At 58.4% G+C, this 27,500-nt stretch overlaps 4 protein-coding genes and 1 long non-coding RNA gene across 12 annotated transcripts in view; 3 read left to right on the forward strand and 2 right to left on the reverse strand.

The window, feature by feature from the left end:
- The window catches only part of il34 (interleukin 34), a 7,986-nt gene extending 5,275 nt beyond the window's left edge, over positions 1-2,711 (forward strand). For both annotated transcript variants that reach the window (XM_057051502.1, XM_057051503.1), the window contains exons 6-8: positions 136-243; positions 599-782; positions 1,667-2,711. In XM_057051502.1, coding sequence (XP_056907482.1) covers positions 136-243; positions 599-782; positions 1,667-1,764 — 390 coding nt within the window. In that variant the 3' untranslated portion in view covers positions 1,765-2,711. The remainder of the gene's footprint in view (positions 1-135; positions 244-598; positions 783-1,666) is intronic.
- A 410-nt stretch (positions 2,712-3,121) lies between these two features.
- Positions 3,122-8,872, forward strand: lonp2 (lon peptidase 2, peroxisomal). Of its 2 annotated transcripts, none has more exons than XM_057051498.1 (17): positions 3,122-3,579; positions 4,100-4,235; positions 4,330-4,428; positions 4,603-4,734; positions 4,800-4,922; positions 4,990-5,126; positions 5,210-5,304; positions 5,482-5,600; positions 5,719-5,858; positions 5,971-6,112; positions 6,192-6,342; positions 6,549-6,675; positions 6,917-7,050; positions 7,492-7,572; positions 7,645-7,852; positions 7,917-8,107; positions 8,171-8,872. In XM_057051498.1, the coding sequence occupies exons 1-17, from the start codon at positions 3,350-3,352 to the stop codon at positions 8,272-8,274; spliced, it is 2,349 nt and encodes a 782-aa protein (XP_056907478.1). In that variant the 5' UTR covers positions 3,122-3,349; the 3' UTR covers positions 8,275-8,872. The 2 variants fall into 2 exon arrangements, with proteins under 2 accessions (XP_056907478.1, XP_056907477.1); XM_057051497.1 differs by having other exon boundaries at positions 3,124-3,579; positions 7,487-7,572.
- Positions 8,873-9,328: 456 nt separating this feature from the next.
- Positions 9,329-14,360, reverse strand: siah1 (siah E3 ubiquitin protein ligase 1). Of its 2 annotated transcripts, XM_057051500.1 has the most exons (6): positions 14,150-14,294; positions 12,253-12,309; positions 11,872-12,002; positions 10,875-11,056; positions 10,501-10,797; positions 9,329-10,417 (listed from the first exon to the last, which is right to left on the reverse strand). In XM_057051500.1, exons 3-6 carry the CDS (start codon positions 11,885-11,887, stop codon positions 10,046-10,048), a joined length of 867 nt encoding a protein of 288 aa, XP_056907480.1. In that variant the 5' UTR covers positions 11,888-12,002; positions 12,253-12,309; positions 14,150-14,294; the 3' UTR covers positions 9,329-10,045. The 2 variants fall into 2 exon arrangements, with proteins under 2 accessions (XP_056907480.1, XP_056907479.1); XM_057051499.1 differs by lacking the exon at positions 11,872-12,002 and having other exon boundaries at positions 14,150-14,360.
- Positions 14,361-14,451: 91 nt separating this feature from the next.
- Positions 14,452-24,342, forward strand: LOC130535984 (uncharacterized). The gene is made up of 2 exons (XR_008953252.1): positions 14,452-14,576; positions 23,390-24,342. It is a non-coding gene; the product is annotated as an uncharacterized LOC130535984 (long non-coding RNA).
- Positions 15,659-21,905, reverse strand: n4bp1 (nedd4 binding protein 1). Of its 5 annotated transcripts, none has more exons than XM_057051495.1 (12): positions 21,391-21,904; positions 19,531-19,758; positions 19,301-19,462; positions 18,729-19,216; positions 18,289-18,640; positions 17,893-18,219; positions 17,599-17,822; positions 17,386-17,516; positions 17,214-17,310; positions 16,865-16,972; positions 16,648-16,749; positions 15,659-16,577 (listed from the first exon to the last, which is right to left on the reverse strand). In XM_057051495.1, the coding sequence occupies exons 1-12, from the start codon at positions 21,700-21,702 to the stop codon at positions 16,235-16,237; spliced, it is 2,874 nt and encodes a 957-aa protein (XP_056907475.1). In that variant the 5' UTR covers positions 21,703-21,904; the 3' UTR covers positions 15,659-16,234. The 5 variants fall into 5 exon arrangements, 3 of the variants coding, with proteins under 3 accessions (XP_056907475.1, XP_056907474.1, XP_056907476.1); XR_008953250.1 differs by having other exon boundaries at positions 16,438-16,577; positions 17,214-17,305; XM_057051494.1 differs by having other exon boundaries at positions 18,729-19,462; positions 21,391-21,905.
- Positions 24,343-27,500: the final 3,158 nt, after the last annotated feature.

A 27,500-nucleotide genomic window follows, 5' to 3' on the forward strand; every position in this document is an offset into this window, starting at 1 on the left:
GGGGTCTGCCCTGGGGGGTCTGCCCTGGGGGCTCTGCCCTGGGGGGTCTGCCCTGGGGGGTCTGCCCCGGGGGGTCTGCCCCGGGGGGGTCTGCCCTGGGGGGTCTGCTCCTCAGGTTTCCTCTTGCATTTCCAGATCATCCGGGTTTTGTCGGAGAGACATCCGTCCCGTTCCTACACGGCCGAGCTGGAGCGGCGCTTCCAGGACGCCGAGGGGGTGTTTGTGCAGTCACATCCTGTGGAGGTGAGTCCCAGTTCCCAAGTCCGAGCAGCGCACGAGGGAGGTTCTGTTGGGCAGAACAAAGCGGCTCTTGAGAGAATTTCCCTCCATGGAGAGACACGGGATGCTTTATGGGAGCAGGATGTCACATGAACCTATTTATCGGAATTGGGAAGGAATGACCTTTCAATTAGAGGGAATGTGATTATGGTTTGGGATTACGGGTGTTGGCCCGGGTCCCGACAGGAAACCTCTCATCTGCTGAAGGCCCACGGGTCCACGCCGGTTCTTCTCAGGCAACAGTCGTCCCCTTCAACGACACGTGGAGCCTTTAGCATTGTTAGCATTGGTGCTAAGGCATCTGTCCACGTGCGTCCAGGTGTTCCAGCAGGAGCTTCCAGAAGCTATCCAGGAGACTTGGGATCACCTGACCGAAGATCCAGAGAGGGTGCCGGAGTCCAGGTGGCGCTACGCCTCCCCCAAAGCCCTGCTGGACAACCTGTGCTACACCATGCACTGCCTGTTCAGGGAGTGCTTCCCCAGCACGGAGCTGCAGCAGGACTGTGGGTACCGCACGCACACACACACACACACACGCATGCACACACACACACGCACACACACACACACCACACGCACGCACACACACACACACACACGCACACACGCACGCACGCACGCGCACACACGCACACGCACACGCACACGCACACACACACGCACGCACGCACGCACACACACGCACACGCGCACGCACACACGCACGCACGCACACACACGCACACACACACGCACACACACACACACGCACACGCACACGCACACGCACACGCGCACGCGCGCGCACACACACACTCAGGCTCCTCAGGATCCTCAGGAGATCCTCAGGATCCTCAGGCTCCTCAGGAGATCCTCAGGCTCCTCAGGCTCCTCAGGAGATCCTCAGGCTCCTCAGGCTCCTCAGGATCCTCAGGAGATCCTCAGGTTCCTCAGGATCCTCAGGCTCCTCAGGATCCTCAGGTTCCTCAGGAGATCCTCAGGCTCCTCAGGATCCTCAGGCTCCTCAGGTTCCTCAGGCTCCTCAGGCTCCTCAGGCTCCTCAGGCTCCTCAGGCTCCTCAGGTTCCTCAGGATCCTCAGGTTCCTCAGGTCCTCAGGCTCCTCAGGCTCCTCAGGTTCCTCAGGCTCCTCAGGCTCCTCAGGCTCCTCAGGCTCCTCAGGCTCCTCAGGCTGCTCTGTTCCGGCCTCTCACCGTCCCCACGCTGGTGGTGAAAGACTCTCACCCTCTTCACTCTCTTACTGGGGCTTTTAGGGCAGTTGCTAATAAAATTAGCACCGTCTGCTGGCTGTAGCTCGGCAGTGGCCCCAGTGTCCGCCGTGGCCCCCGGTCATGGGGAGTGTGGACACCTGTGTCCAGGTGTCTCTGACGGCTGTCTCCTGTCTCTCAGACTGTAGTTTCTCTCAGTGGAGGAAGGGCAGGAAGAAACCGGACCAGCAGGAGGGCGACGTTGTCCTGGACGACTGTGGCGAGGAATCGGACTCCTGACGGAGGCGAGCGACCGTCTGGAGGTAACAACCAGCGTATCCATGGCAACGTCTGGGGCGGGAGCTCCAGTCTGATGTCAGACACACGTGCCGCCGCCATCACACTCAGCACCGATGAGACGGAACCAGGAGGGGAGGGAAGGTCAAGGGTCAAAGGTGACTGCTGTATCCACACACGGGAGCACTTAAGGACGTGGGCCTGCTGGACGCCGCTGCTCGCCGGCCCAGTAACACCAGTACCGCCACGCTGGGATGCTGCTGCTGTTCCATCTCGTTCATTAGCTCAACTCCGCTAAAGCTCATTTCTGCCCCACATCGGACACCTTCAGAGGAGGAGAGCCCGAGGGTCACGTGACCAACGCGGCGCCCACCTTACGTGTGTGAAACCGATGGAGACCTGGTCATTAAGGGAGCACAAAGGAGGGAAGCTAGCGTCGCTTAGCTTAGCTTAGCTCAGCCTAGCTCGCTCTGCTGCTCACAATTCCACATTTTTCCAACTCTGTATCTCCAAAATGTGGCTTCCTAGCTTTAGCAGTTAGCACGTGTAATCTAGGAGAATACAAGCTTGTTCGTTTCAGCAGGAAAAAGGAATCATGTTTATCTTTCTCTGCTGTGCTTGGACGTCCGCCAGTCCCACCTGAAGGATTTAAAACGCTTCAATCTTCTGGCCTGTGAAGCGGAACGTTTTCAGCTGGTTTCAATCCCCTCGTATGTAAGAGACGCTAACCCCTCATTAATTATTAGTGCTATTTGAATTACAGGAAGTGTATTATCACATGTAAACGTATGGTTGTGTTTTTATAACCACGAGTATTATCGGTGTATTCAAGTGTTGTTGTGACCTTTACATTTTTATGTGCCGAATACTGAGTTTATTTATTTATTAAGATGCTGTGGGACAACACTTTTAAGAAGGAAATACGAATTAAAATGGTTATTTTTGCCAAAGTCTGTGTCCTCGTTGTTATTCAAGCGTTTCCCAACACGTCCACGTCGTGTCCAGAGCAGTTGGACTTCGGTCGGAGGGGAATCTTCTTTTTTGGTTCCAACCTGAGCTTCGACTCTCAGCTGGACTTTGTTCACCTGAATTAGCGTGAAGCTACGTTTGTATGTTTGAACCACATCTGTGGCTCATTTTAGGGACAGAAGGTCTTTGAACTGTATCAAAGACAAAAGTCTCAACACCAAACAAACGTACACATAATTATCAGATATATCCACAGGTTTGTCCTTGGCTGAGGACTTTATTAAACTTCAAACACTAAAACATCACAGCAAACGACCAATTAGCAAACGCAATCAGCAAGTTTGTCCCTCTGTAGTTTCCGTAGTTTAAACAGGAAGTTGACAAAGTACAGCAACAGGAGCTGGTTTTATAGCGCAAGAGTCTCGTTTCGGGACACCGACAGTTACAGAAACCACGAAACGCATCTAATCGGGTCTTTGTTGAGGTCTGGATGTTGTTTTATTCGTTCGTTTGACCGGGGCCGCAAACCGGGGACCTTATTTTGAAAGGGCCTGCCCGGAAGTGCTGAGTTCCCAGAAAGTTCTGGTCCGATCGCGACCCGCTTCCCGAAGCTGCCGACATGACGTCCGATCCTGGAATTCGACTCCCGGGCCGCCTGCCGCTGCTGCTGACCCACGAAGGGGTCCTCCTCCCGGGCTCCACCGGCCGCTTCAGCGTGGACTCCCCGCGGAACATGAACCTGGTCCGGCAGCGGCTGCTGAGGGGAACCTCGCTGAAGAGCACCATCATCGGGGTGATCCCGAGCCGGGACCCGGAGCAGCACACGGACGAGCTCCCCGCGCTACACAAGTAACCGTCTCTAACAATCCTGCTGGACTTTAACCAGTCTGGTTACTGGTTACTGAGTTACTGAGTTACAACTGGGGGGTCTGTGCCCGCAGCCCAGGACTTTAGCTGCTTACTGGGGGTCAAAGGTCACACAGAGCTCAGCTGATGGTCGCCGTGTCCTGTCCCGTCACGTGACCTTTTTAATGGGCAGAGTGTGTTTGTGTCATGCTAATGTCAATTGTTGCTAGTTGCTAGCCAGGATCACACAAGGCTCATCCTGGTCCTGGCAACAGTTCTGATTCATCTCTGGTCATGGCTGAGGTGACCACTGACCCGCCCACTGACCCAGATGGACCTCCTGCGTCCTCAGCCTGTCCTGTCTCTCCTCAGCCTGTCCTGTGTCTCCTCAGCCTGTCCTGTCTCTCCTGCGTCCTCAGCCTGTCCCGTGTCTCCTGCGTCCTCAGCCTGTCCTGTGTCTCCTGCGTCCTCAGCCTGTCCTGTGTCTCCTGCGTCCTCAGCCTGTCCTGTGTCTCCTGTCCAGGACCGGTACGGCGGGCCTGGCGGTGCAGGTGGTGGGCAGTAACTGGCCAAAGCCCCACTACACCCTCCTGATCACCGGCTTGTGCCGCTTTAAGGTGTCGGGTCTGTTGCAGGAGCGTCCGTTTGTCCTGGCAGAGGTAGGTCAGCACAGCCCCGCCCCCCAGCACAGCCACGCCCCCAGCACAGCTCCGCCCCCCCATCCCATAACCACTGTCCAACCTGTGCTCACAGGTGGAGCAGCTGGATAAACTGGACCAGTACACAGCTGGGACGGCACCAAGTGGAGAGTTGGTGGACCTGTCCGACAAGTTCTACCAGGCCGCTGCACAGGTGTGTGTGTGTGTGTGTGTGTGTGTGTGTGTGTGTGTGTGTGTGTGTGTGTGTGTGTGTGTGTGTGTGTGAAGGACAAGAAGCTGCTGAACTCCTGGATTTGTTCTCCTGCATCAAAGAACGAAAAGATCAAATGATGATCCATGAGAGCTGAAGGTTCCTTCCTGTCTGCAGCTGGTGGACATGTTGGACATGTCCGTCCCCGTGGTGTCCAAGCTGAAGCGTCTCCTGGACACTCTTCCTCGGGAGACTCTTCCTGACGTGGTGGCTTCCATGATCCGCGCCTCCAACAAGGAGAAGCTCCAGGTGAGAAGAACCTGAACCCCCCACAAACGGGCCGAGGGACCTGAGCTGGCTCCGCCTCTCTGCAGGTCCTGGACGCGGTCGACTTGGAGGAGCGGTTCAGAACAGTTCTGCCGATGCTGACCCGGCAGATAGAGGCCCTGAACCTGCTGCAGAAGTCCCGGAAGCTCAGCCCCGCCTCTGCCGCCAAGGTCGGCGCCGCTCTGCTCGGCTCTGGAGCCCCCAGGAACCTGCTCACGCTGCTTCCTGTCCCCTCAGGGGCCGGGTCAGCGGTTCCGCCATGATGGGAACGATGAAGATGAGGATGGTGATGACACCGCAGTCCTGGAGAGGAAGGTCCACGCTGCCGACATGCCCGAGGCGGCGCTGAAAGTCTGCCTCAAAGAGCTGAAGAGGTCGGGCTCTGACCTCTGACCTCTGACCCCGTGGGCAGGAGCCACGTGGTTGTCCCACCTTTGTCTCACGTTCTCGTCTCCAGGTTGAAGAAGATGCCGCCGTCCATGCCCGAGTACGCCCTGACCAGGAACTACCTGGACCTGATGGTGGACCTGCCCTGGAGCAGGAGCACCAAAGGTGAGAGAAGGTCCGGAGAGACGAGCAGACGGGGACGGGGGTCGGGGAGGCCGGGTCCAACTGGACCACTGGGTTCAGCCAGTCCACGTGGTTCTGGATCATAATGAGTCCAGTTCACCTCAGAGGTTTGGTTCCTGTCTGCAAACGTGGTTTTTCTGTGGTGGACCTTCTCTCCAGACCAGTTGGACATCGGCGCTGCTCGCCGGTTGCTGGACGAGGACCACTACGCCCTGGACAAGCTGAAGAGGCGCGTGCTGGAGTACCTGGCGGTCCGGCAGCTCAAGACCTCCCTCAAGGTGCCTTCCTGCCCCCAGCAGAACCTCCTGACCCGGGAGAGCCCCCCCACCAGAATGTTCTCCCAGTTCTCCTCCACCCCAACACAGGAGCACCTCCTGAGATCCCGTCTCTCCTCAGGGGCCCATCCTTTGCTTCGTGGGGCCCCCGGGGGTGGGCAAGACCAGCGTGGGGCGCTCCATCGCCAGGACCCTCGGGAGGGAGTTCCACCGCATCGCTCTGGGAGGCGTCTGTGATCAGTCCGACATCCGAGGACACAGGTAACGCTGGGGGGGGCGGGGAGAGCGAGGGTGGCTCCTCCCACACAGGCAGTGTGGGTGGAGTCAAACCTGAGTTCACCTGAGCAGCAACAGGAGCTCCTGTGTCCCCCAGACGCACCTACGTGGGGAGCCTCCCGGGACGCATCATCAACGGCCTGAAGACCGCCGGGGTCAATAATCCCGTCTTCCTCCTGGACGAGGTGGACAAGCTCGGGAAGAGCCTGCAGGGAGACCCTGCTGCCGCGCTGCTGGAGGTCAGACTGGACCGGCCCGGCCCGGCCCGGCCCGGCCCGGCCCAGGGACCTGCAGCTCAGCCTTCTCCTGTCTCCCCAGGTCCTGGATCCAGAGCAGAACCACAGCTTCACCGACCACTACCTGAATGTGGCCTTTGACCTGTCCCAGGTGCTCTTCATAGCCACGGCCAACACGGTGGCCACCATCCCCCCCGCCCTGCTGGACCGCATGGAGGTGCTGCAGGTGCCAGGTGAGTGGGTCAGAACATCCCAGCTGGTCCGGCTGAGGATCCTGAAGGTGTCTCAGCCCAGTCGCTGCCTCCTCTGGGGGGTCGGGGGGTCGGGGGGGCCGCACTGGGACCAAAACCTTTGGCCCGTGTTGAGCTGTGTGTGTGTGTGTGTGTGTGTGTGGTGTGTGTGTGTGTGTGTGTGTGTGTTGTGTGTGTGTGTGTCCCAGGATACACGCAGGAGGAGCGGGTGCAGATCGCCCACCGCCACCTGATCCCCAACCAGCTCCAGCAGCACGGGCTAACGCCGCAGCAGCTGCTCATCCCTCAGGACTCCACGCAGCAAATCATCAGCAGGTGTGTGACACACCTGTGCACGCTCACGCACGCACGCTCACGCACGCTCACGCACGCTCACGCACGCTCACGCACGCTAGGAGAGGATGAGCACGAGATCAGAGTTGGAGGCCTGAACTGATGTCAGTGAATCACTTTTATTGAGAAGCCGCTAGCTAGCTAGCTCTGTTAGCATCGACTAATGCGCCCGGGGCAGTGACACCATCGTCTGTGCTCAGCTGGTGCTGCTCGGGTTCTGCAGGTACACCCGGGAGGCAGGCGTGCGCTCCCTGGAGAGGAAGATCGCCGCCATCTGCCGAGCTGTGGCTGTGAAGGTCGCCGAAGGTCACGGAGCTCCGAAAGAACTGAGCTCCGAGTGTCTGGAGCAGCAGGGAGGTAGGAGTGTGTGACGTTAGCCTCAGCTAACAGACGTTAGCATCCCAGCTGTCCAGGTTAGCGTCCAGACGTTAGCATCCCTGCTGTCCAGGTTAGCGTCCAGACGTTAGCATCCCTGCTGTCCTGGTTAGCATCCAGACGTTAGCATCCCTGCTGTCCAGGTTAGCGTCCAGACGTTAGCCTCCCAGCTGCGGTGTTAGCATCCAGACGTTAGCCTCCCAGCTGTCCAGGTTAGCATCCAGACGTTAGCATCCCAGCTGTCCAGGTTAGCATCCAGACGTTAGCCTCCCTGCTGTCCAGGTTAGCGTCCAGACGTTAGCATCCCTGCTGTCCAGGTTAGCGTCCAGACGTTAGCCTCCCAGCTGCTCTCCCTCGCAGCGGTGTTAGCATGTTGCGCTGCGGCCTCTGTGACTGTCGCCTCCTCCTGGCCTTTCAGAGAAGGCGGCGCCTCCGGAGATGCCCATCGTGGTCGACCACATGGCCCTGAGCGACATCCTGGGACCGCCCATGTTCGACATGGAGGTGAGCACCAGCCGCCGCCGTTCCGCCCCGGCCGGTCTTCCTGGTGCTCGCCCTCCTGTGTTTGTGCCGCAGGTGTCGGAGCGGCTCACCCTGCCCGGCGTGGCGGTGGGTCTGGCGTGGACCCCCCTGGGTGGCGAGCTCATGTTCGTGGAAGCCAGTCGAATGGAGGGGGACGGTCAGCTGACCCTGACCGGCCAGCTGGGCGACGTCATGAAGGAGTCGGCTCACCTCGCCATCAGCTGGCTCCGGACCAACGCCAAGCGCTACCAGCTGACCAACCGTGAGTGCTTAGCCCCGCCCCCATCGCTCGGAGACGCCGCTGACGCTGCCGCTTCCCTCAACAGTGACGGGGAGTCCGGATCCGCTGGAAGGGACCGACATCCACCTCCACTTCCCTGCAGGGGCGGTGACGAAGGACGGCCCGTCCGCGGGCGTTACCATAGTAACCTGCCTGGCCTCGCTGTTCAGCGGGCGCCTGGTCAGGTCGGACGTCGCCATGACCGGCGAGATCACGCTCAGGGGGCTGGTGCTGCCGGTGAGTCCCCGCTGAGGTGCACCTGTGTCCACACCTGTGATGCTATTGGTTGTTTCTGCTCAGGTGGGAGGGATCAAAGACAAGGTGCTGGCCGCTCACCGGGGGGGGGTCAAGTGCGTCGTCCTCCCCAAGCGCAACCAGAAGGACCTGGAAGAGCTTCCGGCTAACGTCCGGGCCGACCTGGACTTCATCCTGGCCCAGAACCTGGATGAGGTGCTGGACACGGCCTTCGAGGGCGGGTTTCCAGCACGAGGCAGCAGCCGCCCACACCCTCAGCTAACGAGCAAACTGTAGCGCAGCAGCTAGGCGCGCAACCCATGCTAATGCTAACGTAGGCGGAGCTCTTCTCTTCAGTCTCTAATCACACGTGATCCAACTAAACGAATGTTCTCACCTCAGCTAATGTGACAGAAGTCAGATGCTAGTGCAGCTGAAGCTAGCGTGGAAGCTAGCGTGGAAGCTAGCTTTGAAGCTAGCTTTGAAGCTAGCGTGGAAGCTAGCGTGGAAGCTAGCATTGAAGCTAGCGTGGAAGCACCTTGCTTTTAAAACGATCAATATTCAGGCGGGGGAGTCGGGTCGCACCTGAGCGACTTTGGTCCTGCTGCTACAGAACACTGTGGCCCACTCGCTTTATTACGTCTCTTCTGGGTCGGAACCGGTTTAAACTGACTCACGGATGAGCCAGTGTTGTTCCGCCACCTAGTGGTGAAAGTGGGGACTGCAGAATGTAATCTGGGATTGAAATAAAGATCAAGAGTCGCCGCATGTCACCTGTCGCCTCATGTCACCTGTACCGCAGCTGTCGCGCTGCTAGCATTAGCATCTGATGTCCCCTCCAGGTCCGGAGCTTCTCGAGCTGGACCTGGTCGAGGTGGAGATGCTGGTTTGTTAGTGCAGGACAGGTCTCACGGAACTCAGCAGGAGGTGGTCGTCCAGGTGAGGGACCTGCGTCCAGGTGAGGGACCTGCGTCCAGGCCAGGGACCTGCGTCCAGGTCAGGGACCTGCGTCCAGGCCGGGGACCTCCTCTGCTGGGCCTGCTGAGCCACATTCAGGGACTCAGGAGCTGGAGGTTCCATCCTGACTGGTACCGATGGGGGTGGAGTCTGGTCTCTGCATGGTTGCCCCTGACGACGATCGCGTTCCAGCAGGGGGGACAGAACCAGCTGCAGCCCAACCAGGACGTTCGTCCTCCACCCAGAGCAAAGAAGGAGAGGCAGCAGTTATGAAAAAGATAGATTTATTTAATGACAAATTAAAACGGGGGGGGGGGCGGAACCAGAGCAGCGAGGTTAAGGAGGCGACGACCCGGAGGAGGCTGGCGGGGCGGGAAGAACCGAACCGACCACGTTGGCTGTACAGACCCACGTTCAACAGCTGTCCTTTAATCTGTTTTAAAAGTCGTTACAAAAACGGATCCACATGTATCAACAAGATCAACGTTAACGGAACAAAGCGGCCTCGGCGGCGTGGGCGGGGCCGAGCGGTGGCCGAGGCCGGCGTGGGCGGGGCCGAGCGGCGCCGCGCGCACGTGTACAAAAACACCAGTGAAAGAAGGAAAACGGTAACAGACTGGAGGAAAGATCCCACACCAGCAGGTTTCCTTTGGCTCCTCCACGAGCAGCCCAGCCACGCCCCCGAGGTGGACCGGGGGGTCCACCAGGGGGGTCCACCAGGGGGGACCGCCAGGGGGGACCACCGGGGCCGTGGCGGTCCAGGAGCCCGGCGGGCGGCTCAGCACAAACCCGAGTTCTGATGGAATTAGTGTTGGATCGTCGTCGGTGTGAAACGCAGAGACGAGTGAAGCCCTCGCGTCCCCGTCCCCCCGTCCATGCGTCCGTCCCACCCCAGACGTCCACAGCTGCCCGATTGGACAGTCCACGCCTTGAGGGGAGGGGCCGGCGGTGCTGCGGCGAGGTCACGTGACCGGCTGAAAGGTCCTAGCACATGGAGATGGTGACGTTGATGCCCAGGTTGCCGTTCTCGGCGAAGAGCTGCGCGATGGAGGTGTCGAACACCAGGCAGTCGCTGTTCATGATGGCGGTGGCGATGCCTTCGTGGATGGAGCGCGGCGTGGCCTCCCAGGTCAGGCGGCGCCGGTGGCCGTTCAGCTCCAGCCGGTACGCAAAGTTCTCCGCCTGCTTGCGGGTCCCGATGAGCTGCACGATGGCGAAGAACTGCTGGTGGCCGTCGTACTTCTCCTGCTTCTCCAGCACCAACATGAAGTGGAAGCCGAAGCACGACTGCATCATGACCCAGTCCACGGCGCCGGGCAGGTTGATGTCCGTGGCCAGGAACACGATGTCCTCGCCCTGCGGACACACACACACACACACACACACACACGTGAGCGAGGCCCCGCGGCTCAGGGCACGTGCACGTGCGCGGCGCCGACCTGCAGCGTGGTGATGGACTTGTGCTGGTGCATCAGGTGGGGCATGACGGCGTCCAGGGAGCCCTGCCACTTGCAGGACGCCCCGGGACAGGGGCAGGAGTAGGGCCGGAACTCGCACAGCTCCTCGTGGTCGGTCTTCTCGGTGTGGGGCAGCGTGACCTCGCAGCCCGAGGACGCGTACTTGCAGGGGAACAGGACCGAGTTGGCCACCTTCTCCATGGCCAGGTTCCTGATGGAGCCCAGGGGGCCCCTGCAGGTGGGGCAGCAGGTCAGCTTGGGTCGGCAGTTGGAGCAAACCTGGAAGGCACGGCCCAGACCGGAACGGTGAGACCGGGTCTCTGGACCAGGGAGAGCCTGGTTGTGGTGCTACGTACCAGGTGTCCAGACTGGCACTGCAGGATGGGGGGCAGGACATAGTCGAAGCACACGGGACACTCGAACAGGCTGGCGAGGTCGCTGTTGGAGGCCGTGGTGCCCGACAGGGTGGGGACGCGCTGGGAGGGGGGGCACTTGGAGGTTCCTGTGGGCAGCGCGGTGGCGGTCTGGCGACTCATTTCTGGGGGGGGAGACACGAAGGCACCAATCAGAGAGGAGCAACCAAGGCTAGCTGCTAGCAGGCGCAGGCTAGCATGATGCTAATGACCCCACCGGCTAAATGAAATATAAACAGGCACAAAATACAGTAACAACCCCCAATGATGGGGGGGGGGGGGGTGAGGATGGAGGAGAAGGGGGGGGGGGTGAGGATGGAGGAGAAGGGGGGGGTGAGGACGGTGGGGGGGGGGGGGGGTGGGGGGGGGGGTGAGGATGGTGGAGAAGGGGGGGGGGGGTGAGGATGGGTGAGAACGGTGGGGAAGGGGGGGGGTGAGGACAGGGGTTGGGGGGTGAGGACGGTGGGGGGGTGAGGACAGTGGAGAAGGGGGGGGTGAGGACGGTGGAGAAGGGGGGGGTGAGGACGGAGGACAGTGGGGAAGGGGGGGGTGAGGACGGTGGAGAAGGGGGGGGGGGTGAGGACAGTGGGGGGGTAGGGGTGAGGACGGAGGACAGTGGGGGGGGTGAGGACAGTGGAGAAGGGGGGGGTGAGGACGGTGGGGGGGGGGGGGGTGAGGACAGTGGAGAAGGGGGGGGTGAGGACGGGTGAGGACGGTGGGGGGGTGAGGACGGTGGGGGGGTGAGGACAGTGGGGGGGTAGGGGTGAGGACAGTGGGGGGGGGGGGGGTCTTGGTGGGGGACAATCCTCTTCCTGTCCAGGGGCTCCTACGATGCTCCCGGCCCCCCCGGACCACCTCCGGGTCCTCAGCTTCTCCCGGGTCCCTCCGGTCCAGGACTTAAGGAGACGTGCTATTAGGTTGCCACGGCGGAGCCACGTACCCACATCTGTTGCCATAGCAACGATGCCTCTGGAGCTATTCTTGGATGTTCTTGGCTGGCCAGGCGGCTAGCTGTGGCAGCGGGACTGAATTAGCTGAGGACTCATGTCCAGGACAAGGACAGGGTCCCAGCTACAGGGGGACAGAAATAACTGGTGAGACGAGGACCAGAACCGAGGAGCGCCAGGGTCCACGAGCCGGAGCCGGAGCCAGAACCAGTTGCCAAGCCTGTCCCCATAACTCAGGTGCAACACGTGGAGCTGGAGAACCCCCGTCGTTCACCTGTGTGTCACCCTGTTGCCGCGGCAACAGCAGGGCAACTCGTCCACAGGAGAGGACGTTTACACGCTCGTCCCCGGGTCCCTGTGTTTGAGACACTCACCTTCGTCCATAAGATGTCCAAGTGAGGCTTTTGTCTTCTCTTGAAATGTGGGGACGTCTGGAAGGAGCAGAGGACATTAATGAGGCGGGAATTCTGGGAAATGCTGGTTGCTAACGGGAACGCTAACGCCCCACTGCAGACCAGGGCTGCTAATGCTAGCTAGAACCGGGGGACAGGAACCGAGGCGATTACCAGAACCGTCAGGTCCAGCTCCCTGTTGCTGAGCCGCACACCTGACCCGGTGCCGGGACCACATGAGTCCCCCCCCCACGCTTTTACATCAAAGAGCAGCGACAGACATGAAAGGAGACGTTTGAAATCAAAGCAAATGAAGAAACGAGCGACCAAAATCAATAATAGACTAAAAGCAACTGTGGAATCAGGAGCAACCATCAACGGCCCGGAGAACCTGGCGGCCCGGAGAACCGTCACTGTTGATGAAAGCCAGGAGGTGACAGCAGATCAGGACTGGACAAACCCTGAGAACAGAACCGGGCCTGCCTCTGGGGCCACAGCAGGACCCGAAGAGCCGGTGGGACCAGGGAGGGACGCGGTTTCCTGTGGCTGCTCGTGAGAAGCGTTCCAGGGTGGAGCTGCAGGAACGCCGTCTTGGGTTTCACTTGGACCTCAGACACTAGGGCATGAAGTCACCCCCCCCCCACAGGGTCACATGGTCCCTGCTGGTCTGAGCTGGACCCACAGGAGCTCGCCAGGCCGCCTCTGGTGGGTCGGAACAGATTAGCTGCTGTCCAACGGCAGCTGAGCGAGCGCCCCCCCTGCACCCCCCGTTCTCCCCCTCCTCCTCCAGCCCCCCCTCCCTCCCTCACATGGCTCAAGGCCGCCACGGTACCGTTCAGCAAACACCTCTAAACCTGTGCAGCCCAGGCTAAGCTAAGCTAAGCTAAGCTAACAGCTGGCATTACCAATAAAGCCTTCAAGTGAAAGAGTTAGCGCTGCCACACAACCGTCCAGCTAGCATGAACCAGACCAGAGTGGTCCTGAACGGGGGCTCGGGTCGCCCCCAGGACCCTCAGGTTCTGGTTCGGGAACAAACGAGGAGGTGGAGAGGGCGGCTCCTGCTGTGATGGAGCTCTGGAGGCTGCTCCTCCCCCAGGGAAGAGGAGCAGGACCAGCTGCTGTGGGGGGACGTGGCCCGCTCCAGGTGGGGGGACCGCAGGTGAGCCACCAGTCTGGAGCAGCTGAGGCTGGAGCTCCATCCGGAGGTGCAGCACGCGCAGCCAGGAGCACCTTGGCATCCCAGAATGAGCCATTAACATGGGCGTCATCTGGGGCCCCACCTGAGCCCACCTGAGTCCACCTGAGCCCACCAGGTGAGCCACGGCCGCGGCTTTAGTCCCCGTTCCATCAACCCCTTCGAAGCAGCACAACAACAACAACACCCGCGGCTCGTCGCTCCCACCGGACACCAGCCGAACCGGGACCGGCGAAACGGGACGACAGCGTCGCAGAACACACCAGAGTCCGGACCTCCACCCGTCCGCGACCGCAGAACCGCAGCCGAACCTGTGGAGGAGACGCTGGAGCGGCGTTAGCAGGAGCAGCTGCGGGCAGCGAGGCCTGGTCCTGCCGTAAAGCAGCGCCGACTGACCCCAACTGGCCGAATCCCTGTTAGCTTAGCATCGGAACAAGACAGACAACCGACCCTTCGCTTTTGTTCTGGCCCCCCCGCAGGCGAATCGGGTCTCCGGCCGAGACCACCGTGCATTGTGAACCGCCTGGACCCCCAACAAAGCGACGTGCACGGCGACGCCGCCTTTGACCAAGCGGATCCCGTTAGCATTAGCAGCGAGCTAAAGGAGGAATCCACCTTCTGCTCCAGCGAGCCTCTTGTTATTTTCCCCGCCGCAGCGGCCGCCCAAAGCCCGGCGGGACTCACCCGAGACGGCTTCTCCCTCCGGGCTGCTGCTGCGGGTCCGGCGGCCGATCAACGATCCCTCTCCGTCGTCTTCTGCTCGTCGGTTGGACACAAACATTCGTTCCGCTCCGGCGAGAAGAGACGCGACGCCAGGCGTTAAGTACCGGGGCGCGCGCACGAGCAAGTTGGTGGCGGGGGCGCGCCCGGCACGATACCGCTGCAAGGAAGCCGGAATGAACGCGTCATTGTTGTTGTTGTTGTTATTGTTGTTTATTGAGGGGGCGGCGGGCCACGGACCAGGGTGCGGAGGGTCCGGGTGGGTTTCAGAGGTTCCGCAGCCGGTAGGAAGCTTCAGCCTCCGGGACCCAGAGGTGATGAACTCACCTTGCTGACACACAGGCGCGTGCAGAGGGCTGAGATATCGCGAGAATACGCAGCTGAGACTCAGGTGAGTGGTTAAACTAGGGGCAGGTGCCTGGGCCCCCGGCCCCCACCTCTGCCCCCATCTAACCAGTATAACCAGTATAATCATCCCGTCCGCCCTCGTTCAACACATTTAATTCCTCTTTGTCCCAGTATAACCAGTAAGATTTGATGATTTTTCTTAGATTGGTGCAGGTGGGCTGGTTGTACTGGGACTGCTGGTGTAGGTGAACTGGGACTGCTGGTGTAGGTGAACTGGTTGTACTGGGACTGCTGGTGTAGGTGAGCTGGTTGTACTGGGACTGCTGGTGCAGGTGAACTGGGACTACTGGTGCAGGTGAGCTGGTTGTACTGGGACTGCTGGTGCAGGTGAACTGGGACTGCTGGTGCAGGTGAACTGGGACTGCTGGTGCAGGTGAGCTGGTTGTACTGGGACTGCTGGTGTAGGTGAACTGGTTGTACTGGGACTGCTGGTGTAGGTGAACTGGTTGTACTGGGACTGCTGGTGTAGGTGAACTGGGACTACTGGTGCAGGTGAACTGGGAGGGCTGGTGTAGGTGAACTGGTTGTACTGGGACTACTGGTGCAGGTGAACTGGGACTGCTGGTGCGGGTGAACTGGGACTGCTGGTGCAGGTGAACTGGGACTGCTGGTGCAGGTGAACTGGGACTGCTGGTGTAGGTGAACTGGGACTACTGGTGCAGGTGAACTGGGACTACTGGTGCAGGTGAACTGGGACTACTGGTGTAGGTGTACTGGGACGGCTGGTGTTGCTGCCATGGTTCCTCGTGTCTGCTGGAGCTCAGGATGGTCCAGCTGGTCTCCAGCATCTGCTGGTTCTGATGGTTGGTTCTGCTGGTTCTGACAGCATTTCCGATCCGTCCCCACGACCCGTCTCCTGAGGACAGCGAGGACGTCTGCTCACTGTGGCCCCTGCTGTCCATCAACGTCCCGGGCGTGAACCTACCTGCTGTCCCCGAGTCTTCCAACCAATCAGAGGACAGGGGTGGGGCGTCAGCCTGCTGAGGGGGAGGGGCCAGACAGACCCACCGCGAGGTCACATGACTGCAGAGTCCTGCGGTGGGAGGAGCCAGAAAGGAGACCGCCGAGTTTCTGCTGCTTTAATTCACAGTTTCCACAAACATAAAACCAGAAGATCAATGCAGCTACAAATATTTACACCCCGGCAGAGTTCCGGGAGACGCAGGAACCTGCTCGCCAGCCGCTGACGGACTTGACAGCCGCCGCGTGATCCGCGTTAGAAAAAGGCTCCGGCGTCCCGTCACCTGAACGACTGCAGCCTCGTCAGTGCAACAAACGAGTGGATCAACGTTAATTACAATTAATCCCGCAGAACCTTCCACACTCGGCTCGTGCTCCCAGGTCGGGAAGGTCATAACGGCATGTAACCATAGCAACCAGGCTGGCAACAGTCAGAGAAAGCTGGCCTTGGAGGGGGAGGAGCCAGAAGCAGAAGGATGTAGCGAGCATAAAGTGTCATCGACCTAGTGTCATCTGATTGGAGGAATGGTGATGATGTCATCGGTGACCACCGCCCACGTCAGTCCTGCTGTTGGACTGACCGGGTGTCCAGAGTCCGGGTCCCAGCTGTGGCCGCCAGCTGTCCCTCAGACGGGAGGGAATCAAAGTACTGTGAAGTGTGCCGGGTGGGTTCGGACCCGCTCAGCCCAGCAGCAGCCCCGACAGGGCGTTCAGGTCCCTCATGTAGGGGTTGTCGTTCAGGATCCGGTCTATCCGCTGCTTCTGGTCCGGGAAGATGTCGTAAAGCTTCCGTTTCAGCTCCGACGTCTCTGCCGCCGAGCGCTGGGGAGGGGGCGAGGGCGAGGGGGACGGGGAGCGGCGAGGGGGGGGCCACTCATACTGGGGCATCCGCGAGGGAGGGGGCCACGACGTGGAGGTGGGGGTCTGTGGGGGCGAGTGCAGGGCCTGGATGCACACCGGCTGCTGCTGGGAGGACAGGTGGACCTCAGGGGGACGCAGGGGGGGCGGGGTGGCCGGGAGCCTCCTGGGAGAGGGGGGGGGGTCAGTAAATGTACACCAGAACCTTCAGACACCAGCAGGAGACACAAACCTACCAGTTGTGTTTGCGCAGGAAGTCGTTGAGGTGCGGCCCGTTCCGGCCCAGAGGGTCGTCGGGGATCATGAAGTGGTCTTCAACAAAGGTGAACTGGAGCAACCTGCCGGTCAAGAGGGTCCGGTTAGCCCCACATCGCCCCGGTAACCGAGCGGCCCCGCCCCGCCCCGCCCCGCCCCGCCCCGCGTGGATCCACACCCTCCTGCCCAGAACCTCACCTCTCCTGAATGATCCGGCGCCACGTGTCCGAGGCGTCCACAAAGTCCCTCAGGTTGTCGTTGGTCACGATGATCCCGTCCGTCTTTTCCGCCAGGTGGAGCAGGAACCTGAGGGGGCAGAGAAGGGCGGGTTCAGACAGGTCCGGCACCAGCAGGACCGTCCTGCCACCAACAAGCCCGCTGGCTCAGTTCTGGGGGTAAAGGTCAGCCCGCATCGCTGGAACAGCACTTCCTGTTCTGCTTCACCTGCTGGCTGGACCGTAGGATCAGAGAGGTTCTGCCCCCTCAGTGGAAACATGAGTCAGCACCTTTATAAAGGGGCCGACGCAGCAGAACCGCGGAGCCGCACCTGTCGTCGTGGGAGGAGATCCTCTGACCACAGACCTCCCTGGAGGGGGTGAAGGACAGCAGCCTCAGGTCTTCCAGCTGGTTCAGGAAGTGCTGCTCTGTGGGGGAGACACAAGCAGGGCTGCTGTAGACCAGGGGCCGGTTGGGGGGCCGAGGGCTGGCGGCTGTGCTACCTGTGGTGAGGCGGTCTCGCTTCTGGCGCCACTGGGGCACGAAGACCGTGATGTTCCTGTGGCCCCGCCTCCAGAACGTCTCCACCGCCAGCGCGATCCCCCGACAGGAGAAGAAGCGGTGAAGACCGTGGCTGCACAGGAAACAGGAAGGAGAGTCAGGACCGCCGTCAGACGTGCGCTGGGGGCGGCGCGCGTGCACGTGCGCAGACTCACGCCATCGCCACGTTGCTGCCGTCGATGATGACGTGCCGCAGCTCCGGGGAGCCCGGCTCGTTGGGCAGCTTTAGGGTGTAGGGGGTCCTCAGGGACTGGTGGAAGCGGTTCAAACCGGTCACGGGCGGCGGGGGCTGGCTGGAGGGAGGGGTCTTGGCTCTGAACTGGTGATGGCCCACCGTCTGATAGGCCGAGGACGACGGTCTGGGGAGGGGCTGCGCTGCCTGGGGAGGAGCAGAGACAGAGGGTGAGCGCCTGCTGACCTCAGGGGGAGCGGGGAGCAGCCACACTCACGCCAGGGCCGGACGCTAACGAGGCGGCGGCGGTGGCGGCGCTGAGCCACTGCGGCGTGCTGCGCAGCGCCATCACGTTCTCCACCTTCACCGATCCCCCCAGCGTCTGAGTCCCGCCCCTCAACAGGAAGTCCCTCTGCGAGGCGCTGCTGCCCCCCCGCGCCAAACAGTCCATCCTGGAGGCCGAGGGACACTCCAGGTGGGACGCGGTCGCAGCCCAGGACGGCCTGGCGCCGGCGGGGGCCGCGTCCTCCTCGTCGTCGATGGTGATGACCTCGTAGGTTCCCGCCCCTCCCTGAGCGCTGGAGCTCCTCTTGATGGTGACGGCCTGGAACCAGTGACAGAAATCTTTAGTGCGCAGGTACGGGCACGAGAGGGCGGAGAGGCCGGACGGTACCTGTTGGGTTCTGGCCTCGCTGCTGCTGCACTGCCTCCGGTGGCCCAGACCGCTTCCCTTCCCCCCACCCTGGTCGGGCTTGATGTTCTCTTTGGATGTTCCCACGTCCACCAACACTCTGCTCAGCTCACGCTCATCTCGCACCCGAGACGCCGCCGACATCAGAGACGAGGACGAGTCTTCAGGGGACGCCAAACTGGACCGGGACCACCTGTCTTTGACGCCCCCCTTCGACCGCTCCTCACAACGTTTGGTTTCCTCAACGATTTTCTCCAAAATAAGGAAGGTGTCCTCGGTCTGTCCCGTCTCCGTGACAACGCGCTCCACCACCTCCTGCTGGTAGCCCATGGTTCTGAGGACACGACAAGAGACGATGAGGTTAACAGGAGGAAACCTGGACCAGGACCAGGACCAGGAGCAGGAGCAGGAGCAGGAGCTACCTGAAGAAGTTGACCAAGCAGCGCAGGTTGGTCTCAGGACTGACCGCTTCCCCATCGTCGCCTTCGCTCGGGTCCAACACGATGGGAGCCACCGTGGTGTTAGCGTTAGCTGAGAGGGAGAGTGACGCTGAAGGGACCGGCGTCTTGGACCTGCTGCCGCCCCCCCGGCCCTGGTCCCGGTCCCGGTGTCGCTCCCTCTCTCTGGCTCTGTCCGGCGACTCCTCTCTCCTCTCCAGGGAGTACTGCCTCTTCGTGTCCCGGGTCTCGCTCTCAGAGGAGCGGCGCTTGTGTGACGGTCGGGTGCCGTTGAGCAGGACCACCTCTGGAGCCGAGCCCGCCCCCCCAGCCACTTTGGCGCCTTCGGCCACCGTCGCCGCGGACCCCCTGTCCTCAAAGCTGGTGTCCAGGATGCGGTTGGACAGCTCGGTCACCGGGGTGCTGCTCTGAGAGCGGTCCTGCTCGATCTCCAGGACTCCGGGATGCAGAGTCTGTTTGGGTTGAATCACATGACAACACGTTAACCACCTGGCTGGAACGGGCCGCTGTGGTCCTGGTGGGGGGGCGGTACTGACCGGGTTGCTCGGGGAGCTGTGGGCCAGCCCCAGCAGCTCCTCCTTCAGGGCGCTGGGCAGCAGCAGGAGCTCCATGGTGAACTTGTCATCTCTTTCCTCCACGAAAGACTTGAAGGCCCGCTTCACCGCCGGCTCCCGGTCACCCGGGAGGCTCCGCTTCTCCTGGAAACACAGACGCGGGTTCAGGCGGGTTCAGGTGACTCACGCCGCCGCACGCCTTCCCCCCGTACCTGGAACAGCGTCACGAACTGCTGAACCCTGCTCTGAGCCATCACCACCGGCTCAGCTCGGCCCAACAGGCGCAGGTGACCCGGCTCAGGGACCACGACCTCGGCGCTGGTGTCCCGCACCAGTCTGTCCAGGAAGAGGCCGCGGGCTCCGGCGAAGATGCAGTGCATGTCCGCTGGGTAGCGCTCCTCCTTCTGCAGCTCGGGGTCGCAGAGGCCTCGGACGTACTCCTGCAGACAGGAACAAGAGGCCGCCGCCGTTAGCATTAGCGCCGCTACACCCCCACGCAAACAACAGCAAACGTGTACTTTTAACGTTAGGACAGGCCCCCCCATAGGTGCGGCCCCCCCATAGGTGCAGCTACCAGGTGTTTGGGACCTTCTCCAAATACAGCCAGTTTCAGGTAACCCCCAACACCTCAGAGGGATTCCAGGACCCGTTCAAGGACTTTCCAGGTCTTAGTGTCCAGTCAGCCTGGTGTGTTTGGGTCTTTGTGAGGTCACAGGGTTCAGTTCCTCAGATGTGGTACCAGGCCTGCAGTATGTCTCTGGATGTGGCCTCCAGGGGACATTTGAGAGGGTTTGGAGACCTCTTTATATGTGTTGTGGTCCTCTCTCAGACAGTCAGACCTGGACATGCTGGTGCTTGTGGACCTGGAGTGGCTGATTTGAAATCCTCCTGAGATCTTTTTGGATCCCTCACCGGACCCATGAGCTGCTGGTCTTCTCTGTGGAGGCACCTCTGGACCTGATCACAGGACAGGCCTCCTTCAATATGCTGAGTAAGCAGCTTCTCATCCGGTGCAGCTGATGTGAAGCACCTGTGTGAGAGTCTAGGTGGGAACGAGTGTCTGAACCCGACCCAGAGAGGGCGTCCTCAGAGTTGCACTTTTAGCCGCAGAACCGTGTCGATACAGCACCAATGATCTGGCTGCATGTGGGCACGTGGAGAAACCGAGCACCTGTCAGCCGATCAGGGAATTTCTCTGCTGTGGGAAACGCTGTGACGCGTCAGCACATGGGTGTGCTCACTTCCTGAAGTCATTTCGGAGAGCGACAATCGCTGAAATGACTCAGCGCCGGCGGCTTGGCAGAAATGACGTCAGCCTTTCAGACTGACAGAATCGGGTCACAAATGTCTGGGCACGTTTGAACCCGAGCAAATATGACACATGGTGGGGTTTCCAGGAGCACCGGGCCAGGCAGGAAACACACCGGGCCAGGCAGGAAACACACCGGGCCAGGCTGGAAACACACCGGGCCAGGCAGGAAACACACCGGGCCAGAGGGGCGAAGCACCGGGTCCAGCAGTTACACCCTGACCCGGTCCCACGACGCTGTGAGGAACACGCTCGGGGCGAGGCCAGGTCGGACGGGACGGGTGCAGGAGCTGCCATCGAGACAGAACAAAGCAACTTGTCCTGGTACCACGAGCTTTGGGTCACAGTGGTGCCGGGAGGATCCAGAGAAAGGCCCGTCTTCAGCACTTCCCTGATGGGGACACGTTTACCGGCTGCTAGGAGGAAGTTGTTCTGTGTCACCAACCTTTTCCCCTAATTCTTCCACACCAACACAGACCCGCTGGGTTCGAGGTTCTCTAAAAATTCTGGCAGTTTCAGCATCATCTTGACCCACGTTAATGAGCGATGACGGCGGTTACATGATGACGTCATTAGCTTTGGACGTCTCAGATGTGGTCACATTGACCCCCCCCCCCCAACAACGACTTTAGACACGACTGCGGTCCCGTCATGACGTCAAAAACGACCACAAACACGCGCGTTGGGGCCAGTCGGGAGACGCGGACGCACCTGTCCTCCAGCCGGACAGGTGCGACACTGTTTAGTGGTTTCTGGAGCTCACCTTGGCCTTCGACACGTCTTCTCGGTCCCCCCTGAGCTGCAGCCATATCTGCCGGGGTGTTTGGCTTCCGTGCGGCAGCCCCGAGTGATCCAACAGTCCGATAACTGTGAAGGCAACTTTAAAAACATGCTCCACGCGCGGCCTGGCGCACTTGAGCTCTTCCTGCTTGTCCTCCGGTACCGTGAACTCGTCCACAGTGGGGGCCTCCTGCTGCTGCCTGGCGGCGGGCGCAGGGAGCCTGCTGCTCGGCTGCTCCGCCAACGCTAGCTCGGTGATTCGTCGCATTCCGGGCACGGGCCGCGTTGTTGACATCCCGCTTCTCGGTTAGATCTTCTTTCCCGACGACGGAGGCTCAAACGTCCACGTTCCTGGAGGCTTCGGGAGCCTCTGGCGTGGTCATGGTGTGTTCTGTCGTGTGTTCCAGGGCAGAGAGGTGACGTTTAACGCGTCTGACAGCGTGAAGCCGCACAGGTAGAGCCCGCTCTGTTATCGGAAGCCCCTTAATGACGTATGCGGAAAGTCCCAAAGATGATGTCATAAAAAGAGGACAGCTGAGTGAGAGTTGTCGGGAGGGCGGGGCCACGGCAGCAGCAGCCACGGAGAGGGCGGGGCCATGACAGCAGCAGCCACGGAGAGGGCGGGGCCACGGCCGCAGTAGCCACGGAGAGGGCGGGGCCACTGCAGCAGCAGCCACGGAGAGGGCGGGGCCATGACCGCAGTAGCCACGGAGAGGGCGGGGCCACGGCCGCAGCAGCCATGAGGGGGCGGGGCCAAGGCTGGCGTCTCGAGCTTTAAACCAGTTTTCTTTCTAGGATTTTATGATTTTCAATCTTGGTCAATCTTTGTGAGTTACATGATGAATTTATGTTTTTAAAAAAGGTTTCTATTTCCTTTAGTAAAGGCGCAGGAGCTTTATTAATCAGTCACCTGTGCAGGAAACACAGCACCATTCCTAATGGGTTTATTTATACTGAATGTACACAGGTGTGTAGAGGGCACTCAGGTGAGCCCCGTCCCCAACAGGACCCTCAGTGCAAAAGCCAAACACTCAACATTGTGTAAAATGGACTCATTTTCATCTGTAGTCCATCAGTAACCAAACCTTCCACAAACTGAGGCCAACCTGCCCTTGTAGCTGTTACCTGTTGGTAGCCCTCAGGGATGGCCTCCTCGGACCCACTGGGGCCTCCTCGGACCCACTGGGGCCTCCTCGGACCCGCTCAGACCTCCTCGGACCCAATGGGGCCTCCTCGGACCTGCTCAGGCCTCCTCGGACCCAATGGGGCCTCCTCGGACCTGCTCAGACCTCCTCGGACCCAATGGGGCCTCCTCGGACCCGCTCAGACCTCCTTGGACCCAATGGGGCCTCCTCGGACCTGCTCAGACCTCCTCGGACCCAATGGGGCCTCCTCGGACCTGCTCAGACCTCCTCGGACCCACTGGGGCCTCCTCAGACCCGCTCAGACCTCCTCGGACCCAATGGGGCCTCCTCGGACCCGCTCAGACCTCCTCGGACCTGCTCGGCAGTTGTAAGCTGTCAAAGGGGGATGGACCAGGACATCCATCATGTCCTCCGGCTGGAGTTGAGCTGCAGATTGATCGAGTTTGTCTCCACGTTAGCAGTGGAAACATCGTAGTTAGTTCACTCTAGCGCCACCTGCTGGACACAGCTCGGCACTGGAACCGGTGGAGCTCTGCCGGTGTTAATTGGCCCCGTTTTCCTCGTGGTTGATTATTTATTACAAGTCAAATCAATCTAATATTTCACAGATTTTTGGTCATTCGGGCTGTTTGAAATGAATAAGAACCAACCTGATCATCAGTCACCCCGCTAGTAAAGACAGCACACACATAAACACACGCGCGCGCGCACACACACTTATATGTTGGTTCCTTTTGGAACTGGTTAATAATGGAAACAGATAAACAGGCGTGTCCCCGCAGAGAGACATTAAAAATAAGTTGTTATAAATAAAAGACACAGATTTCTGTCACTTAGATCCTTTCAGATGAGGAATGCTGTCAGATGTAGCTGCACGAGGAACCTCTGGGGCGCATCAGCCACCGTCCGCGCGAGGGGAAAACTCCACCAAACTACCACAAGGACCGGGGACAGAGGACCGGGGACCAAGGAACCTTTGGTTCAAAGCCAGGAGGGAAAGAGTGACAAAGAACGCTGGCTGACGCGCGCGCGTTCCTCCAGAGAACGGATCCACGTGCCAATACCACGCGCGGCCACGCGGTGGCGCTGCAGGCCTCCGGATGTTGCCTCCAAGTGTCCCGGGATTCAAGTGAGACGGATTGATTGGAAGGAACTGGTTCAGATCAATAATCTTCCCTCTCGGAGCGTCAGACACGCGGAACCTTGTTTTTATCAAATTAAAGTTCCGCTTGTTGGGAAATCAGGACAACAGAGGACAGAGGACAGAGTCTGTCCCCCGCTGTCCTGAGCCTGGCAACGGTAACAACAACAATAATAACGATAAAAACAATTACGATATTAACAATAGCGACACCAACAATAATAATATCAATAACAACAATGATAACAAAATAATAATATCAATAATAACAATAACGATAACGGTAATAATAACAATTATAATGCGACTACTAATAATAGTAACAACAACGATAATAATAATAATAATAATAATATAATAATAATAATAATAATAATAATAATAATAATAATAAACACTGTAAACTAAAGCAGAAAAGGGACATTTATGAATAATCTCTTCCCATTTTCATGGTTTGGTTGATTCACTGCTATAACAGGTTATTTTTTATTTTTTTTAATTACTAATAATTATATAATAAAACTAGAATAACTAGAATTATGTCCTTTTCTCATTTGTTTTTTCCTGATAGAAACTTAAAAATCTTTTTTTTTTACCTACAAATGTCCATTTAAATATAAAAACCAACCATTAAATTCAAATATATCCTGTGTGTGTGTGTGTGTGTGTTTTATTACCTGCTGTAAAATTAATTAGTTATCCATAAATTCTGTTATAATCACTGTAAAATATGCAAATAATTTTCAGGGTTTCTCCAAAACGTCCAATCAGATTTGAGGAGGACGTCTGCTGGGACACGCTGGGGACGGCAGCCTGGACACGGCCCTTCTGTGTACATCCCATAGTAACACCATAAACACGCTATAAAACGTGCACGTTATTAGTGCATGTAACCAAAAACACTGTAAAAACATTGTTCTCCTTCACCGGTGAGGCTCAGCGAGGATTAAACAACAGAAGCTACTAAACTAAAATCAGATGAATATTAATGTGAATGTAAATATCACCATTGAAAGTCAGAATTAGCTGCTCGTTATGCTAAACGGCTGCTAAAAGTCTGGAATACGGAGCTTTGATGTCTGGGGCATTAGCAGCCGGAGCGTCCTCGGCCGCTGCAGACGGATAAACCATCGTCACATCTGGAGCAGCTGCACAGACAAAAGCGTCATTTCAAGATGGTTGATTTCATTTATGCGACTCTAAAACATGCTAACAACATGCTACTTATGCTAATGTTTACAGATCATTAACGAATGAGAAGAGTCGACGTCGTCTGTGTTAACGGCCTGTTGGCTTCATCCAACAAAGTCCTCCTGCTTCACCTTCAAGGTTGTCAAGGTCACAGAGGTCACAGAGGTCACAGAGGTGTGTGTTGTGTGTGTGTGTGTGTGTGTGTGTTGTGTTGTGTGTGTGTTGGCTCATCAGCTAATGCTTCTCACAGGCTTCGGTTCTATTAGCATTAGCTAGCACTGCATTTATCAATGGCATGTTTCTTTAATGTCTGATGAATTTGTCTCATTGCAGCTTTTATTCACAGCTAAAGCATTAGCATTAGCCTCCCTTTTTATTGCATGTGTGTGTGTGTGTGCGTTTGTATTACTGCAGACGTTATTACAGCTAACACCAACAGTCCGTCTCCCTTTATGTTATTAATAACACACTTTAATCTGGGCACCATACGTGTGTGCACAGATCTGTTTTATTTGTCTGCCATCTGTTGTGTGTGGTGTGTGTGTGTGTGTGTGTGTGTGTTTGGCCCTCTGGTTGTGTAAAACATCATTAACGATGGACCCATCGTCACAGGTAAGTGAAGTGGTCCATCTCTGTCACCTTATCATCTCACCTGCCAACACACCCACACACACACACTCTCACACACACACTCACACACTCTCACACACTCTCACTCACACACTCTCACACACACTCACACACACTCACACACACTCACACACTCACACTCACACACAGAAATATCCATGTAAAAGCAGCCAGGCTCCCCTCGGAGCTGCAGGCTTTATGAAATGAGCTCTGTGAGCAGACAGGAGCTTTATTGCTGAATCTCCCGTCAGGTTTCAGATGAATCTGCTGAATGAAGTCGATGCTCTGATTTAAAGGTGGTGGAATTCTGGGAGAAGATCTGCTGGGCGTTGCCCCGGCGACGTCCTCAGGGCAGCAACATGGTGGTGGGACGAAGCTCTGTGAAGGTCAGGAGGTCACGACACACACCCGCCTCTTCTGTGGTGACCTGCTCACCAGGACCAGCACCAGGAGCTGGGACCACTTCCTGTTGGACAGGACAACACGACCACTTCCTGCTGGACAGGACAACACGACCACTTCCTGTTGGAAAGGACAACACGACCACTTCCTGTTGGACAGGACAACACGATCACTTCCTGTTGGAAAGGACAACACAACCACTTCCTGTTGGACAGGACAACATGACCACTTCCTGTTGGACAGGACAACACGATCGCTTCCTATTGGACAGGACAACACGACCACTTCTGTTGGACAGGACAACACGACCGCTTCCTGTTGGACAGGACAACATGACCACTTCCTATTGGACAGGACAACACGACCACTTCCTGTTGGACAGGACAACATGACCACTTCCTGTTGGACAGGACAACACGATCACTTCCTATTGGACAGGACAACATGACCGCTTCCTGTTGGACAGGACAACATGACTGCTTCCTGTTGGACAGGACAACATGACCGCTTCCTATTGGACAGGACAACACGACCGCTTCCTGTTGGAAAGGACAACATGACCACTTCCTGTTGGACAGGACAACACGACCGCTTCCTATTGGACAGGACAACACGACCGCTTCCTGTTGGACAGGACAACATGACCGCTTCCTGTTGGACAGGACAACATGACCGCTTCCTGTTGGACAGGACAACACGATCACTTCCTGTTGGACAGGACAACACGACCACTTCCTGTTGGACAGGACAACACGATCACTTCCTGTTGGACAGGACAACACGATCACTTCCTATTGGACAGGACAACATGACCACTTCCTGTTGGACAGGACAACATGACCGCTTCCTGTTGGACAGGACAACATGACCGCTTCCTGTTGGACAGGACAACACGATCACTTCCTGTTGGACAGGACAACACGATCACTTCCTATTGGACAGGACAACATGACCACTTCCTGTTGGACAGGACAACATGACCACTTCCTATTGGACAGGACAACATGACCGCTTCCTGTTGGACAGGACAACATGACTGCTTCCTGTTGGACAGGACAACACGATCACTTCCTGTTGGACAGGACAACACGACCACTTCCTGTTGGACAGGACAACATGACCGCTTCCTGTTGGACAGGACAACACGACCACTTCCTGTTGGACAGGACAACACGACCACTTCCTGTTGGACAGGACAACACGATCACTTCCTGTTGGAAAGGACAACATGAAGGCTTTAGAAGGAGGCGGATCAGCTCAAACTTTGTCTTCTCTCATCAGTCAGACGAGTTTGAAATGACATGTTCAGCATCTGAAACACGTCCCCCCCCCCCCGCGCCCCCCCGTCCCCCCCCGGGACCAAAGTCCTGTGTGAGGACGCACACGGCACGTGCACACGCACAGCTCTGTAGGTCTCTACCTAATGAGCTCCAGTACTGCCCCCCCCCCGCTGGGCTGAATAAGGAGAGAAGGATGGACGGAGGAGGAAGGAGACGAGGGGGGAGGAGACGAGGGGGGAGGAGCACCAAAGGAGGAGGAGGGGGCACAAAGGAGGAGGTGAAGTGCTGTCTGAAGAGTGTGTGT

The sequence above is a fragment of the Takifugu flavidus genome, chromosome 13 (assembly GCF_003711565.1).
Source record: "Takifugu flavidus isolate HTHZ2018 chromosome 13, ASM371156v2, whole genome shotgun sequence".
In the NCBI taxonomy this organism is placed as follows: domain Eukaryota; kingdom Metazoa; phylum Chordata; class Actinopteri; order Tetraodontiformes; family Tetraodontidae; genus Takifugu; species Takifugu flavidus.